At 34.0% G+C, this 13841-nt stretch overlaps 2 protein-coding genes across 3 annotated transcripts in view; both read right to left on the bottom strand.

The window, feature by feature from the left end:
- The window catches only part of LOC125077571 (MAP kinase-activating death domain protein), a 28654-nt gene extending 25992 nt beyond the window's left edge, over window positions 1-2662 (bottom strand). The window contains exon 1 of the mRNA XM_047689519.1: window positions 2509-2662. The gene's annotated coding sequence lies outside the window, so the exon portion shown is untranslated. The remainder of the gene's footprint in view (window positions 1-2508) is intronic.
- Window positions 2663-4361: 1699 nt separating this feature from the next.
- Window positions 4362-10304, bottom strand: LOC125077882 (probable glutamine--tRNA ligase). Of its 2 annotated transcripts, XM_047689991.1 has the most exons (13): window positions 10070-10304; window positions 9593-9991; window positions 9248-9362; window positions 8807-9175; window positions 8543-8730; window positions 8170-8396; window positions 7485-7621; window positions 7107-7278; window positions 5969-6206; window positions 5424-5569; window positions 5072-5132; window positions 4943-5023; window positions 4362-4491 (listed from the first exon to the last, which is right to left on the bottom strand). In XM_047689991.1, exons 1-13 carry the CDS (start codon window positions 10184-10186, stop codon window positions 4444-4446), a joined length of 2298 nt encoding a protein of 765 aa, XP_047545947.1. In that variant the 5' UTR covers window positions 10187-10304; the 3' UTR covers window positions 4362-4443. The 2 variants fall into 2 exon arrangements, with proteins under 2 accessions (XP_047545947.1, XP_047545946.1); XM_047689990.1 differs by having other exon boundaries at window positions 4943-5132; window positions 10070-10301.
- Window positions 10305-13841: the final 3537 nt, after the last annotated feature.

Here is a 13841-nt window from a genome sequence, read left to right as displayed (position 1 = left end):
ATAATACAAGCATACTCGAAACAGTTGTCGGTATCGAGTTATTAGAAGTTTTATTTAACTAGCAATGTTTGTTAGTTTGATTAGGACAAGTCTTGCAAGCTCCTTAGAACCACTTCCTATTATTCTACGGAATTGGCTCTAGGCTCTCAACTAAACTTAACGGTAAATAGTGTAGACAAGACAACTTGTATAATTATAATAGCTTGTTTAAGTAATTATATATTACTTTTAATTTTAGTATAAGGTATACACTATAGTGTCTCTAGATGGGTTTTCGGATTTTAGTGTTTTTTTATAATTTCTTTAAAACTTGGTTCCTGTAAAATTATATCTTATTAATAGTATTTCTTATACATAATTATTTTATATGTGAACGAAAGGATAAGTAAGACCGTTTTTGTTATGACCGTCATGGACTAACACAATTAATTATAACGAAAAAATAGCTCTTTTATTATAAAGTCTGTAAATACCCCATTAACCCAGGTTAATGCAGAATGCATTCCCTTGAAGAGAAGGTTAAGAGCTTAATCCACCAATATGGACTATTGGAAACAGACGTATGTTGCCTTATATTTTCCTTCACCAATCATGAAATAAACGAAAAACTAATTAAGCTACTGAAATATTTTTGCCCGGGCTTGAACCCGCAAGTTTCGGTTAACATTCATTTTCATTCAACATTTTAAAACTTTTGGTAGAACATTAAAATTATCGCGTATTTGAAACGACCCGCATAATTATCAGGTGTAAATTTCGGTGTTAATTTTGTCGTTACGATATTATTCGTTCGTTAGGAATATATCATATTAGTAAATAGTAGTAAAATTGTCCATACCTAAATCTCATCCCAAACTCTATCAAATAAAGTATAGGTATATAATAATTGATAGTACGCCAGCAGGCTATGTTATATAATAATAATCAGTATATAGTGTAAATGGTAACTAAACAAGACTCAAGAACTCATTAGTGATAATTATACAATTTATACGGGTTTTTTTTTTACAATTTCTAGGTTCCTCTTCTATTCGCTTTAGAGAAGCTTTAGCTTTTAGGTAGGTACTAAAATCGTCAAGGAATACGTTTAAATAAATTAAAATATTTTCTGTTGCTTCTTAATAAATATTATTCAATGTTCGAATAAATGTTCGCATATATATTTTAAATAATTTGTGGGTTTTGAGAATTTGTGATAAACCCTTAAGTACTTGTAACTTTAATATTATAAGGGAACACGCGCTTTGTTCGGCATCTCTTTTGTGGGTTAATGTTTCAGCTTTACAAACGGATCCCAGAAATATTACAAGTTAGTTTATTAAACAGAATTTAACAAGAACAACTGTGAGTCTCTTTTATCGAATACAGAAGAATCGACTAAAGAGAAACAAAAAGGCTTAACGGGGTGAATATATCACCCCGTTAAGCATCACTAATACATAACTCTTAAATAAGAGTATTTGTAATATTTTAATATTAAACAAACGTAAATTCGAATAGAAATAAATATTTCTAGGAACATTTTATTCGTTTTTATTAAATTTACTAAACAATATTTTATTTTTAATAAAATTCAAATGACGAAAGGGATCAACAAGTCATCATATTATGAAAAAGTTAATTTGTAACAGCTATGTATGTACATGGTACATCGTAACAAAAGTAATGAAGTATGTGTAATGAATATATGTATTACAATAGTAATAAACTTATACTGCTTCTTTACGTGATCACTCCTGTAAATGTAACTTAACAGTATAATAGACTTGTTTAAAGTTTAAATGTCTGTATCAACGATATTATTAATGCGAATTTAGTGAACAATTCATAAATATTATTTAATATTTAAAACAATATATAATTAAAATAAGTCAAAATTATGCAAACTCAACTTCAAAAAAGAAGAAATAAATAGCTCATAAGTGCACAACGGGTTAAAATAACGATATGTTAATTTTGTTCTACTTTACTAATTGCTCCACCACTGTTACGATATTCAATGCCAATATCACACGCTGATAAAGCTAGATAGGTAAGTGGGAAGACCCGTCATGCTTAGATTAAGTAAGGGGTTAATTTCATCAGTCCTTTTTTTCGATAATTATCGAACGTCTCATTTGGCTCCTTGCCAAAATCGATTAAAACGGCAAGATGGGCCTGTATCGATGAAATAGTGTATTTAATTATAAAGGAAAATTAATATTTGCGTTTGTTTTTTTTTATATTTACGATTATTTAGAAAATATAAAAAATAAACTTTAATGAAAAATTGATATATTCAATTATAATGAAATATTTGAAAAAAAAATTTAATGACTAGGTGCAAAAATAAAATGTAATGCATTTGAAATAATATACAATAAGTATCTTAAAATTACGTCATACAGTCGACAACCAGGTACGCGAGTGACGCACTAATATCACTTCTAACAGGCCATGGTAATCACCGTTCAAAAGCTACAGAACCTATACTGATCCCTTATAGCTTAAGGATATTGTGAAACTTACCTTTACTTTACATCGAGGGTTGTGGCTCGCACTATTTTCTACATTATTTGCCCGTCACACGCTAATGTCGAATTTCGTGCGAATTATACTTGAGTGTGAGATGCCGCGTAGTGCATGTCGTGCGAGCGCGACACGGAGGCGAGTGGTGACATGCGCGGCCGCCCACGCTCGATAAAGCTGCCGCGCGCCGCGTTGCGCCCTCCGCGATCGTACTATCAGCGACCGACCTACGAGACCTTCAAGCTAAGGCCGCCTCGCTCACACCGCACACACTTAGAGTATATTTTTTATTGATTGCTTTGCATGGGATTTTACTTTCACATAACTAATAAAATCTGGGATTAATATAATAAGGATTTAAAAAAACTGCTAAACGTTTATTGTTATTATAAAAAGAAAAAAATATATATGAAAAGAATCTAATCATAACATTTTACTAAAATAAGACTGTCTTTATTAAGTACAGTTCTAATTTTGTGATTTATGAACTTGCAATTTTCGAGGTATCCAGATATGAATTTCAATTTTATATGTCGAATAAAATTTAATTTGGAATGATAGATAGAAATTTCCAAATCACGTAGCCGACTAGTTTCGACCCGTGTCGGTGAAAATAAATTATTTGATGTCTATCCGGCAGGGTCGGTTTAACTATGTCGGAGCTCCTGTTTTTTAGATTTCTCAGATATTTTTTCAACCTTAAAGCAATTTTATTAATAATTACGAAGATTATTTTATTATATTACGAAAATATGCCATCACCCTATTCATATAGAAATATTTGGCTTCAACGATAACTTTACAAGATTTTTTTTTTAAAAATCCTATAAATTTCCTAGTTTTTGGGCCCAAGTCGACAAAGGTTGCCTTCACTGACAGGACGGAGGCGATCTTCTCGTGAGCGATCCGCCCTTGGAACCCCAGGCGGAGTTGCTCGCTGAAGTTTACTGTTTTCTTATCACTATGAAGATATTATCTGCATAAATTATTGTTTAACTATTACTACAACAAAGACGCCTAACGATCTGTCAAATATAATAGGTCTAATCATAGACAGTGCGATTTATACATGGACAATTTAACAACTTTTTACTAATTGTTATATTCCTAACTGTATGTACGTTCCTAACGTCCCGGAAGGTGGGGTAAATCTGCCATTCAGGACTATAGTCCAGCAAGTGAGCGAGGAGTACATGGGGCACCAACAGTAGGCCTGGCAACGGTTAATGTGATTCGGCCTTACTAAAGTCAATGGGTGGAACGGAGTCACAGTACGATCACAGTCATGACGCAGGTGCTTACCGGACATGGTTGCTTCGGTAGTTACCTGCACTGTAAAGTGAGGCGGGAGGGACACCCTCCTGCCACGAGTGTGGCGTACCATCGAATACGGCGCGACACACCTGACACAATGCTACTATAGAGTTCATATCTAGTGGCAATAGTCAGCGGAGATCTCTCGTTATCGAGCATGACTTACGCAGTGCTGAGCAGCGAGAGGTGCGCCAAAGAAGACCAGGAAGAAAGCGCCAGCGCTATGCTTACCATTTCCTCCTGCTATAAACGTCGCCGGGAAAAACGGTATTCTTTGTACTGCGGACATCCCTCTAGCTTGGAGACGCGTAGAGGTGAGCGAGATAAAAAAGGGGGTTCGATATTTGTCGACTTGGTTAATCAAATACCTAAGACCGGACGATTTCATCCAACAAAGGTATCTGACCATTCAATAAATATACCTTGATTCATCATAAGAATTGGATGTTTCCCCAATTTGGTAGAATTTAACACAACTAACAACGCAAGCTATATAAAATTAGAATTATTAATAAACAAGTTAAAATAAAACAATAGTATGTAATAAATTATTTATTTGATAAATAAATATAAAAGTACAATTTTGGGTATTTTAAAAATTTCGACAAAAGCGATCTTGATTTATTTTCCAGCATCCTCTTTAAGTGAAACAGTTCTATTAAAAACCATCTGAAAAAAAATAATAATTAGTCGAAGAAATGAAATTTAAAATATAGATAGGTATTAAAAAACGTAATAACACAACAAAAAAACTTAGCAGAAAATCAAAATTTTAACATAATTCAATTTTTCATATCATTTTCACGTTCGTATTAGTAATTTAAATATAGCAACACAAATATCACTCATTCGGTTGCCTCTATGGCATTTATTTTGGGTTTGGGTCTGGGAGAGATGTCGGGAGACACCCGGTTCAAACGAAGGAACTTTCACTATATACTGTCTATTAAATAACGTACACAATGAAATAAATTAACAAAGTTTGAAGATGAATAAATGACTATTGAATGAAATATTTTTAAGTAATATAATATAAAACCGTATATAATTGCAAGAGAAAGAGAAGAAAAGGCGCCTGGAGGAGCAGAACGCTTTTTCTTAAAGGTACATATATACATACGTTCGTCGCCGAGGTGTCCGGGTCGACGGAGAAGAAGCCGATGCGTTCGAACTGGAACTTGTCGTACACGCGCGCCGCGCGCAGCGACGCGTCGGCGCACGCGCGCACCGCGCGCAGCGTGTCCGCGCGGCAGTCCGACGCGAAGCCGCCCGGGACTTCGCTCGGGTCTTCCGGGTTTTTGTGTTGGAATCTACATGGACGAGACACTTTATAATAAATATCGAGTTTCGTGTACACCTACTCACTTTTGAAACAAAATATGGCGTTTGTAAATCAACATACGTGACAGAATTTTTCACTATACGAAAGATACAAGTTCACCCTTTACCTCTTAACGATTAAAAAAAAATTGACTCTATTCTCACTGAAACATCGGAAGTCTATTAAGATTATTGAAATAAACCTAATTTACACTTTAAAAAATTCTAAAACTTTACTCGTACGTACGATGTATTTAAAAAGAAAAAGTTGTTACACTTACAGTGGTTCGTAAAGACGAACTTCAACAGAAATTGGCTGTGAGACCCAGTGGATGAATGCTTTTGGTTTATCTGCCGATTCAGTTGACTCCGCAGTGCATTCTAATTCCGTAACTTTGCCCGTACTATCTTTGATGACTTTTGATACCTTTGAGAAGAGATGTTACATTAAACGATAAATTTTAAAATTATTGATGTGATACGCTCCGGACCGATTTTGGCAATGGTGGCCACTTTCGGAAGAAAATGCCAACAGCGCTGGACATTTTACATAGCACAAGAGAGTACGCAAACACACGAGCACTCTCAATTTCCTCACTCATAATCCGAAGTAAAAGCGCAAGGCCAATGATTGCTTGAGGCACGAGATTGCTAATTAAAGCACTGCCAATTTCCAGACACCAGGTCATTACTGAGAAAATATATCCTCGGAAAAACTCAATAAATGGGTTTTGAGACTTTATAACCCGTCGTCGATCGTTTTGCCTCGTTGGTCTAGCCAACGAGGCAAAACGATCACCATAAATGGGAACAAAATGTTACTAACCTTTAAAACATATCCAGCATGTCGTAATCCTACCGACTGAGTCGGCGTAAGTCGCCGATAGCCCTTCTCTGGCTGTTCCTTGAAGTCGCTCTCTTCGATGAATACAACTTTATCTAATACTACGCTATGAGACCCTTTCTCTGGCTCATTCGGGAAGTCTGGAACTTGAACCGTCAATGGTTTTCCACTTTCAAAATTAGTAATCGTAATCTTTAAAGGTTCAAGAACAACCATTACTCTGAAATAGAAATTATAATGAAATTCATTTAATTATTATTAACAAAGTTTAACGTTTCTCACGTAAATTTTTAATATTCAGAATATTGTGTAATTTAAATAAAGTATTTATTGTTTAAATATGGATGGTATTATTTTTGACACAAAAGGCATATTGTTTGTTGCGCTAGCTACTGCGAAAGTTCGTATTCAAAAAGAGATTCTAAGCAATTTTTGTTTGTCGCCTAATTTAGTAAAGTATTTTCTCGTTCTATAAATTTAACAAAAAATTATGACACATCAACTATTATTAAATATTTTTGCTGTTCGTCTTCGTGTATTTTTTATAATCATAATATATGTCATATCATCTAATTACTTTTAAAATTTAATAGTGCTGGTACGATTTTACTGATTATGTCGTCCTGACCGATTTCGGCCACGGTGGCAAAAATTGGGAGACACGGGATTGTACACGCCTCCTACTTTTAGAGTAGATACTGAGTTTTCCGATAGCAAACCCCAATATTTTTTTTTTATCGGCCCGACCTGACAGGACCTCGGGCTCTGCGGCCTTATACATATTCCATATTCTTAGCTACAAGACCAACGAAGCAATCAATTACCAACTAATGATTTACCAATATAAAATAAAATAGCTGACATGTAATTTTTCTATTGTATTGTTTAGCAGTAGTGTGTTATTTAGGTGATTCATTTTTGGAGTGAAGTTTATTTTAAGAAATCATTATATTTTAATATAGATCGATGATTCTCTGATTGTAAGAAGCAAGAATTAAGCGACCAATAAGCAAGCAAACGTCGAATATAAACGAGCGACTGTGAAGGACTCGTGCGCATGCGAAGCACCGAGTTACGGTCGTAATGTTGGCTGCGCAGCCAGCTGCAATTAAGGGAGTACCTGGGCGCGGTGACGTTGAGTGCGTCGCGCACGGCCGCGTCCAGCATGGAGGGGTCGACGGCCCCCACGGCGCCCGTCACGCCGAGCCCCGCGCAGAACGCGTTGATGGCTGCGGCCGGCACGCCGCGACGCCGGAGCGCCGTGAGCGTGAATAGTCGAGGGTCGTCCCAATCTGCAAGTAGGAAGAAATTGCCTTTTTTTAAGACACTTCTAGAAATTGTAACTGTTAAAAAAATCTTGACAAGTCCTAAAATTATATTTGTTTAATTTTAATTTAACTATAGATATTATAACAATTATATTTACAATTATATCATTTCAGAGAAATGAAGAGTTTAAATTACATGAAATTATTAAAGTTTAAAACTTAAATATTACCATTAACTATTCCCTCTTCGATAAGTTTTCCAATTTTTCTTTTAGAGACAACTGTATAGTTTACGTTCAATCGTCCATATTCCCACTGCACTGGACAGTATATATCAAGAGCATTGCAAAGCCAATAATATGAAGACCTGTAAAATTATTTAGTTATATAAAACACGTTAAAATAAGTGCTATTGGGTATTTTTTTTCTTTTCAATTTGTTACAAAGCTAAGTTTCAAGTCAGATGGCTTCAAACAATATTGAAATGTGGTACCCCACACATCATCTGTCAGTAGAAATATAATGTATCGATTACTATGTTATTAAACCATAGGATCTTAGATGTAATGTATCTTGGCTTGTAATAACGCCAACATATTCAACCTTCAAGGCGAAACAAAGTAGTGTAGGGTCATTGGTTAAACAATGCTGTCTTCTTTTTGCGAATTTCAAAATCAATGATGTCAGAGAAAGACAAATTAGTGTTTAAGAAAATACCGATTCAACAATATTTATTAGTAAGTTAATGTTCCACAGTAGAATAATTAATGATTAAGTGATGTCTAACTACATGAACTACAATACACAAAACTCAACCACCAATTATATAGTTATATTACTTTTTTTATTTATAAAACATAATTCATAATGTTAAGAATTCATATATATATAATAGAATACAATTATAAGGCATACCTCCTTGACTGGAACTCTTTGGTGCACAAAGAGTGAGTGATATGTTCGATACTGTCGCAGAGGCAGTGAGTGTAGTCATAAGTAGGATAGATACACCATTTGTTGCCAGTCCTGTGGTGTGGTTTGAACTTTATCCTATATGCAACTGGATCTTGTTTGCCCTCTTCTAATGTAATCTTCATTCTTAATGTTGCCTCACCTTCATCTATTTTTCCATTTTTCATATCCTTGATATATAATTAATTGTAAGTTTATAGCAGATAACTACTATTCATTATAATTGCATAATTACACACATACATACTATTTTCTTAGGAATTACATAATTATGGAATGATTACTCAGAAGTAATTTCTAACCAAAATGTAAATACCTCAAATAACTGCAAGCTCTCTTCAACAGGTCGATTCCTCCAAGGAGAAGGAGGTGGGTTGAAGCCTTTTATCTCTTCAGATTTTTGGTGACACACATATGCAAGATCCTTGGTGATCAACTTTACAGCCCATTCATAAAGCTGATCAAAATAATCAGATGAATGTGTGATTTTGTATGGTTTATAGCCTGAATACAATTTCATAAATTGTAGAATCATTTAATTAAATGTAATAATAATATTGTATCAAAAATTATTGCTTACCTAACCACTCTACCATATCCTTGATCCCGATAAAGAACTTCTCTTCTTCTTTCTCAGGGTTTGTATCATCATATCTTAAAAAACACACACCATCATGGGCTGATGCATAACCAAAATTTATATTAATGGCTTTGGCATGTCCAATGTGGAGAATACCATTTGGTTCTGGAGGGAATCTGGTCCTGACTTTACCAGATGTAATTTTAAGATGTTCTTCTAAAAGCTGCTTGGTGTTAGGGGTAACTACATAGCCATCACTTTTATAGTTTTCTCCAGGAGCATGAAAAGGTAACTTTTTCATCAATTCTGGCATACTTATGGCTCCTGAAATTTCTCCACTTGATACGGGGACTTCTGAAGCATTTTTACCTACAAATATTAATTGGTAGAATTTAACATTCTTCATTATTAATTGTATAATAATTAAAAGAAATTACATACTTAGTGTTTCTTCCTTCTTTATCTTTTTATTAGCATCCCCACCTTTTGGTTTTTTTTCAGTTTTAGGAATAGGTGCTAAGTCAGCTTCTGTTTTTGGACCTAATAAATCTAAGATCTGCAAACACAATTTCATTAAGAAAATAAGTTACAGTAATATCCATCGAACATGGTACTTATTTGAATTTAAATCACTTGTGTAAATAATACAAAGTAAACTAATAATAATTAATTATTGCTGAATACTGTATAAATTTTAATTAAATTTGGTTCTGAACAGATCACTGGAAATTGTATATAATTGAATATTTTGTATGTTTGTATATTAAACAAGACATGACTAAATACCTGTACATCAACTTCATTCTTAATAGCTTTGCCATCTGCCCATTTTAAGTCGGCTCTAACTGCTTGCATTATAATACCAGAATTAAAGCGGTATCTTTTTTCAATGAGTTCTTGTTTATATTTAGCCATATGTTTTTCAACCGCTTGCTCAACCTGCTCAGGTGTAATAACCACTCCAACTCCACAAGCACTCTCAAAATTATCGACATCTACTTGAGGTTCATTGACATGACTTAATAAATATTCTAATGCTGCATCAACTCTTAATGTAGAATCAAATTTACCATCTAATATGTACTTACAGATGAATGAAAGTTTGTCGCTAATTTGCGGTTTAATCTTAGTGGCCAGATGGTAAATTAATAAACCCGCGCTACTCGAAAGTTTTTGTATATCAACCTGAAAATAAATATATTAACTTTACACTAAGTTTTATAAATAATAAAATTATTTACAGAATAAGTTTGCTTTTCTAACCTCTTCTAATGAGGCGAGTAAAAACTTGGTAACGTTGGCATTTTTTAGGGTTTCTTTAGCCTTTTGCTCACTTAATCCTAGAAGTTTAAATTTTTCTACAGTTTCTTCGGTAGACATTTTGTCTAATATGTTATTTCTTTAAGTGATTTAAGCTGTATATATCTATTTATCTAACCGCTACTGTCGAAAGCTAATCTCCTGATGGAATTTAAATAAAAACATGATGACAGATTTGACACGTCCAGCTGAAATTGACATTTGACATTTCAACGATGACATTTAAGTGATACAACCATCGTATGTTTTAATTGAAAAAAAAATCCAAGCAAGTGATAAGTCCATGAATTAAATATTTTTTCAGTAAACTCAAATAATTATATTTAAGTATATTTTCATTTTCAATAAATTTATCGTTGAAAAAATAGTGTTTTTTTTTTACTGTTTTACTCACATGTCACCGTCTCTACTTACGCTAGTATGACGTCACTACGTCAGGGCGTTAGGGTAGCGTGCGAAAGCGAATAAGCGATCCCGTGGCGCCCGCCGAAGAGACGGAGAGGGTACCGCTGGTTTTTTAGTGGGTATTGATGTGTACCGGGGCACACTCGCGTCCAGGGCACTGGCGAGTCCCACATAATAAAAAAACAAAAAAAGTGCGTGAGATGTCATAGCAGTCTTTGCCTCTTTTGAGCATCGCGCTTAAAAGAGCCTAACCACTTTTTATAAAATTTAATATAATAAACATACGTAATGCATATTTGATAAATGAGTAAAATAAACGGTAATTTATTTATGATTTATTTATCAAAAAAAAAAATATATATCTGCACCAAAATATGTCTTCTATACTTAACGAGCTACAAATATATTACAAGATATATGATCAATGGAAAAAAGTCGTAGAGCATATTAATCGGCTTGATATAGATTACATGGTTTTGCTGGTAACGTTATTTCAAATAGTGAAATTTAATTACATATGTAATTTAACACACACACATAAACATTTTAGGTGTGCGAAACCAACACAGTTAGCTAAGCTTAGAAAGCTAAATACCTAACTAATAAGTATACGACACCCAAGGCAAGATTGCAATCAGACTTGATTGTCAAACCTTTTTTGTACACTAATTCTTATTTTTTTATATAAAATGATACAATCGCACTTTATTATAGATAACAAATTATGCAAATCACGTCAAAATTGTCGCTTTTCATAAAGAGGATTTTCATGGCTCGTTCGTTAAATTGTTGAATTGTAAACTTGTCTAATCAAGTTTGTTACGTTCATATCACTTAGTATAAAACAAAGTCGTTTCCCGCTGTCTGTCTGTCCCCATATATGCTTAGATCTTTTAAACTAAGCAAGACGTTTTGATGAGGTTTTTTTTTTAATAGATAGAGTAATTGAAGAGGAAGGAATTAATTTTAATTTAAAAAGCTCGATGTGCTCAGCAAGGTAAGACAGTATTTCACGTCGGCCTATCGTCTAAGACTATACAAGGCGCAAATTCGGCCTCACATGGAGTCCTGCTCTCACCTCTGGGCGGGTGCTCCCCAGTACCGGCTCCTTCCATTTGACCGTATCCAACGTAGAGCGGCTCGAATTATTGACGATCACACCCTTTCCGATCTGCTTGATCCTTTCGCTTTGCGTATAGATGTTGGATCGCTCTGCATCTTCTACAGAATTTTTCACCAGGAATGTTCCGAGAATTGTTCGGATTAATCCCGGCTGCTGAACCTCCTCACCTCCGGACATCTCGTCAAAATTCCAAATATCACCCGCACCACCTAGATGTTCAAAAATCCACAACAGCGTGAATTTTAAGACATTTTCTGCCTTGTAAAACCACTCTGTGGCACCAGCTTTTCGTTTTTCCGAACCGATACGCCTTGGCAACCTTCAAGAAAAGAGTATACTCTTGCCGACCTTTCAGGAAGGAGTATACTCCTTCCTGAACGGTCGGCAACGCACCTGCAGATGTCTATAGGCGGTGGTAGTCACTTTCCATCAGGTGAGCCTGCTGCTCGTTTGCCACCTATAACATAAAAAAAATTATATAGTGAGAGAAAATTGATAATTTTAGAGGTTTTTAATGTAGTGTCGTAAATAAACACATTTTTTTTGCACTTACATGGCAAACGGTCGTTGAACCCTACGAGATAGATCAAAATAATGTACTTGTATTGTGTACCTTAAAAAAGTATACAAAAAGGTCAACAATGGTATGTCTATCTCCTAGGAATAATCCACAATAACCAATTTATATCCTTTATTTTTTGTGAGAAATAATGGCTTATTTACGAAGTAATTTTAAGCAGTACGGTATGAATCTTTATCCAATTCAATTAATATGTTCCCTTACAGCATGTAACTTAAGTGAATATTTTCGAATATATTACGGATTTAAAATGCAGGGACATAGCGGTCTGTACTGTCTTATGACATTTTGTAGTATATTTGGTATCGTCAATGCTGGTACTAAATATACTATTACCCGTGCGAAGCCGGAGGGGGTCGCTAGTTATATCAAATACAAAAACAAATAGATTGAAGAAAACAATATATATATATATATATATATTTTATATGAAGCCAAGGACAATATATTATGAGTTCCATATTTATTATGTCATATTATAGAATACGTTAGACTTAACCGAATATTACCATTTCAAACCGTGCAGGAAGGTACCACAGCAGTATTTTTTGCTTTATTTGAGTTTTCAATATTCATTATATCAACAGTGAAGGAAAACATCTTAATTAAGCCTATAGGTATGTGAATTATCAGAATCACTCACATTGGAGCGGCGTTGTCCAATAAGCTCCAAGCTTCTTAGAAGTAGCCTAGCCCAGCAGTTAGCTAAGTTAGTTACTTTACTTTTACTTTTAACATTATATTCATGTAAATTACATACGTTTTTTTCAGCTTATTTTGAGTGGTAACGACTTCTGTATATATTTTATAAGCTGCCCTTGTTTGTTGTTTTTTACTCTTATTATTTCTTAATGAAATAAAATAAATAAAACCTACAGAAGCTAACGAAAATAAAAAACTCAACGGTTCTGACTTATATTTTTGCAACGAATTTAGAATACCTACTTACCTGTCTTTAACATCGAAACCTTAAATTATTAACAAAAGCAGAATAACAAACGATAAATATGAAATAAAACATAAAAATTCTTTCTCAAATTTCAATTAAATGTAATCCTATATAACCTGCAATTATTACCATCATTTAGTCGTCGCTTTAGTCAGATCAAGCTAAACCTCAGGTCAAGGTAAACTAAAACGGAATCGTTTAACAATATTGACAACAGTGTTAAAACTTTATTAATCATCCAAGAGGTTTGTTTCCGAGTAGAGTACTTGAGTATTAATTATAAACTAACAAGGAATTTAAGAAGCAAGAGTTCCGAAACTTTTCCAAAGCATATCAATTACTTTCGAAAAACTTTTAATAGGCGAAATATTTCGACTACGTACGTATAAAACTATATTTCATTGATCGTTATAAACACACTTCAGCACTTGAGCAATATTACTTTATATCATAGAGTAAAATAATATATAATAAAATATTTATGATATAACGTTCTAATTACCCAAGATAAAAACAGCATTATTTATAAAAGTTTGATTGAAAATGTTATACAATAGGTGATGATTATGTGTAAGGTACAATCAAAGTGTACCTTCATTGTTATCATGAGTGACATAGCGTGGGAGAGAAACACCTGATAATTCTGTTCGTGTGAGTA

Source organism: Vanessa atalanta, chromosome 4, assembly GCF_905147765.1.
Source record: "Vanessa atalanta chromosome 4, ilVanAtal1.2, whole genome shotgun sequence".
Taxonomy (NCBI): Eukaryota; Metazoa; Arthropoda; class Insecta; order Lepidoptera; family Nymphalidae; genus Vanessa; species Vanessa atalanta.
Note: the sequence above shows the minus strand (reverse complement) of the source record. Positions and strands in the feature narration are given on the sequence as shown.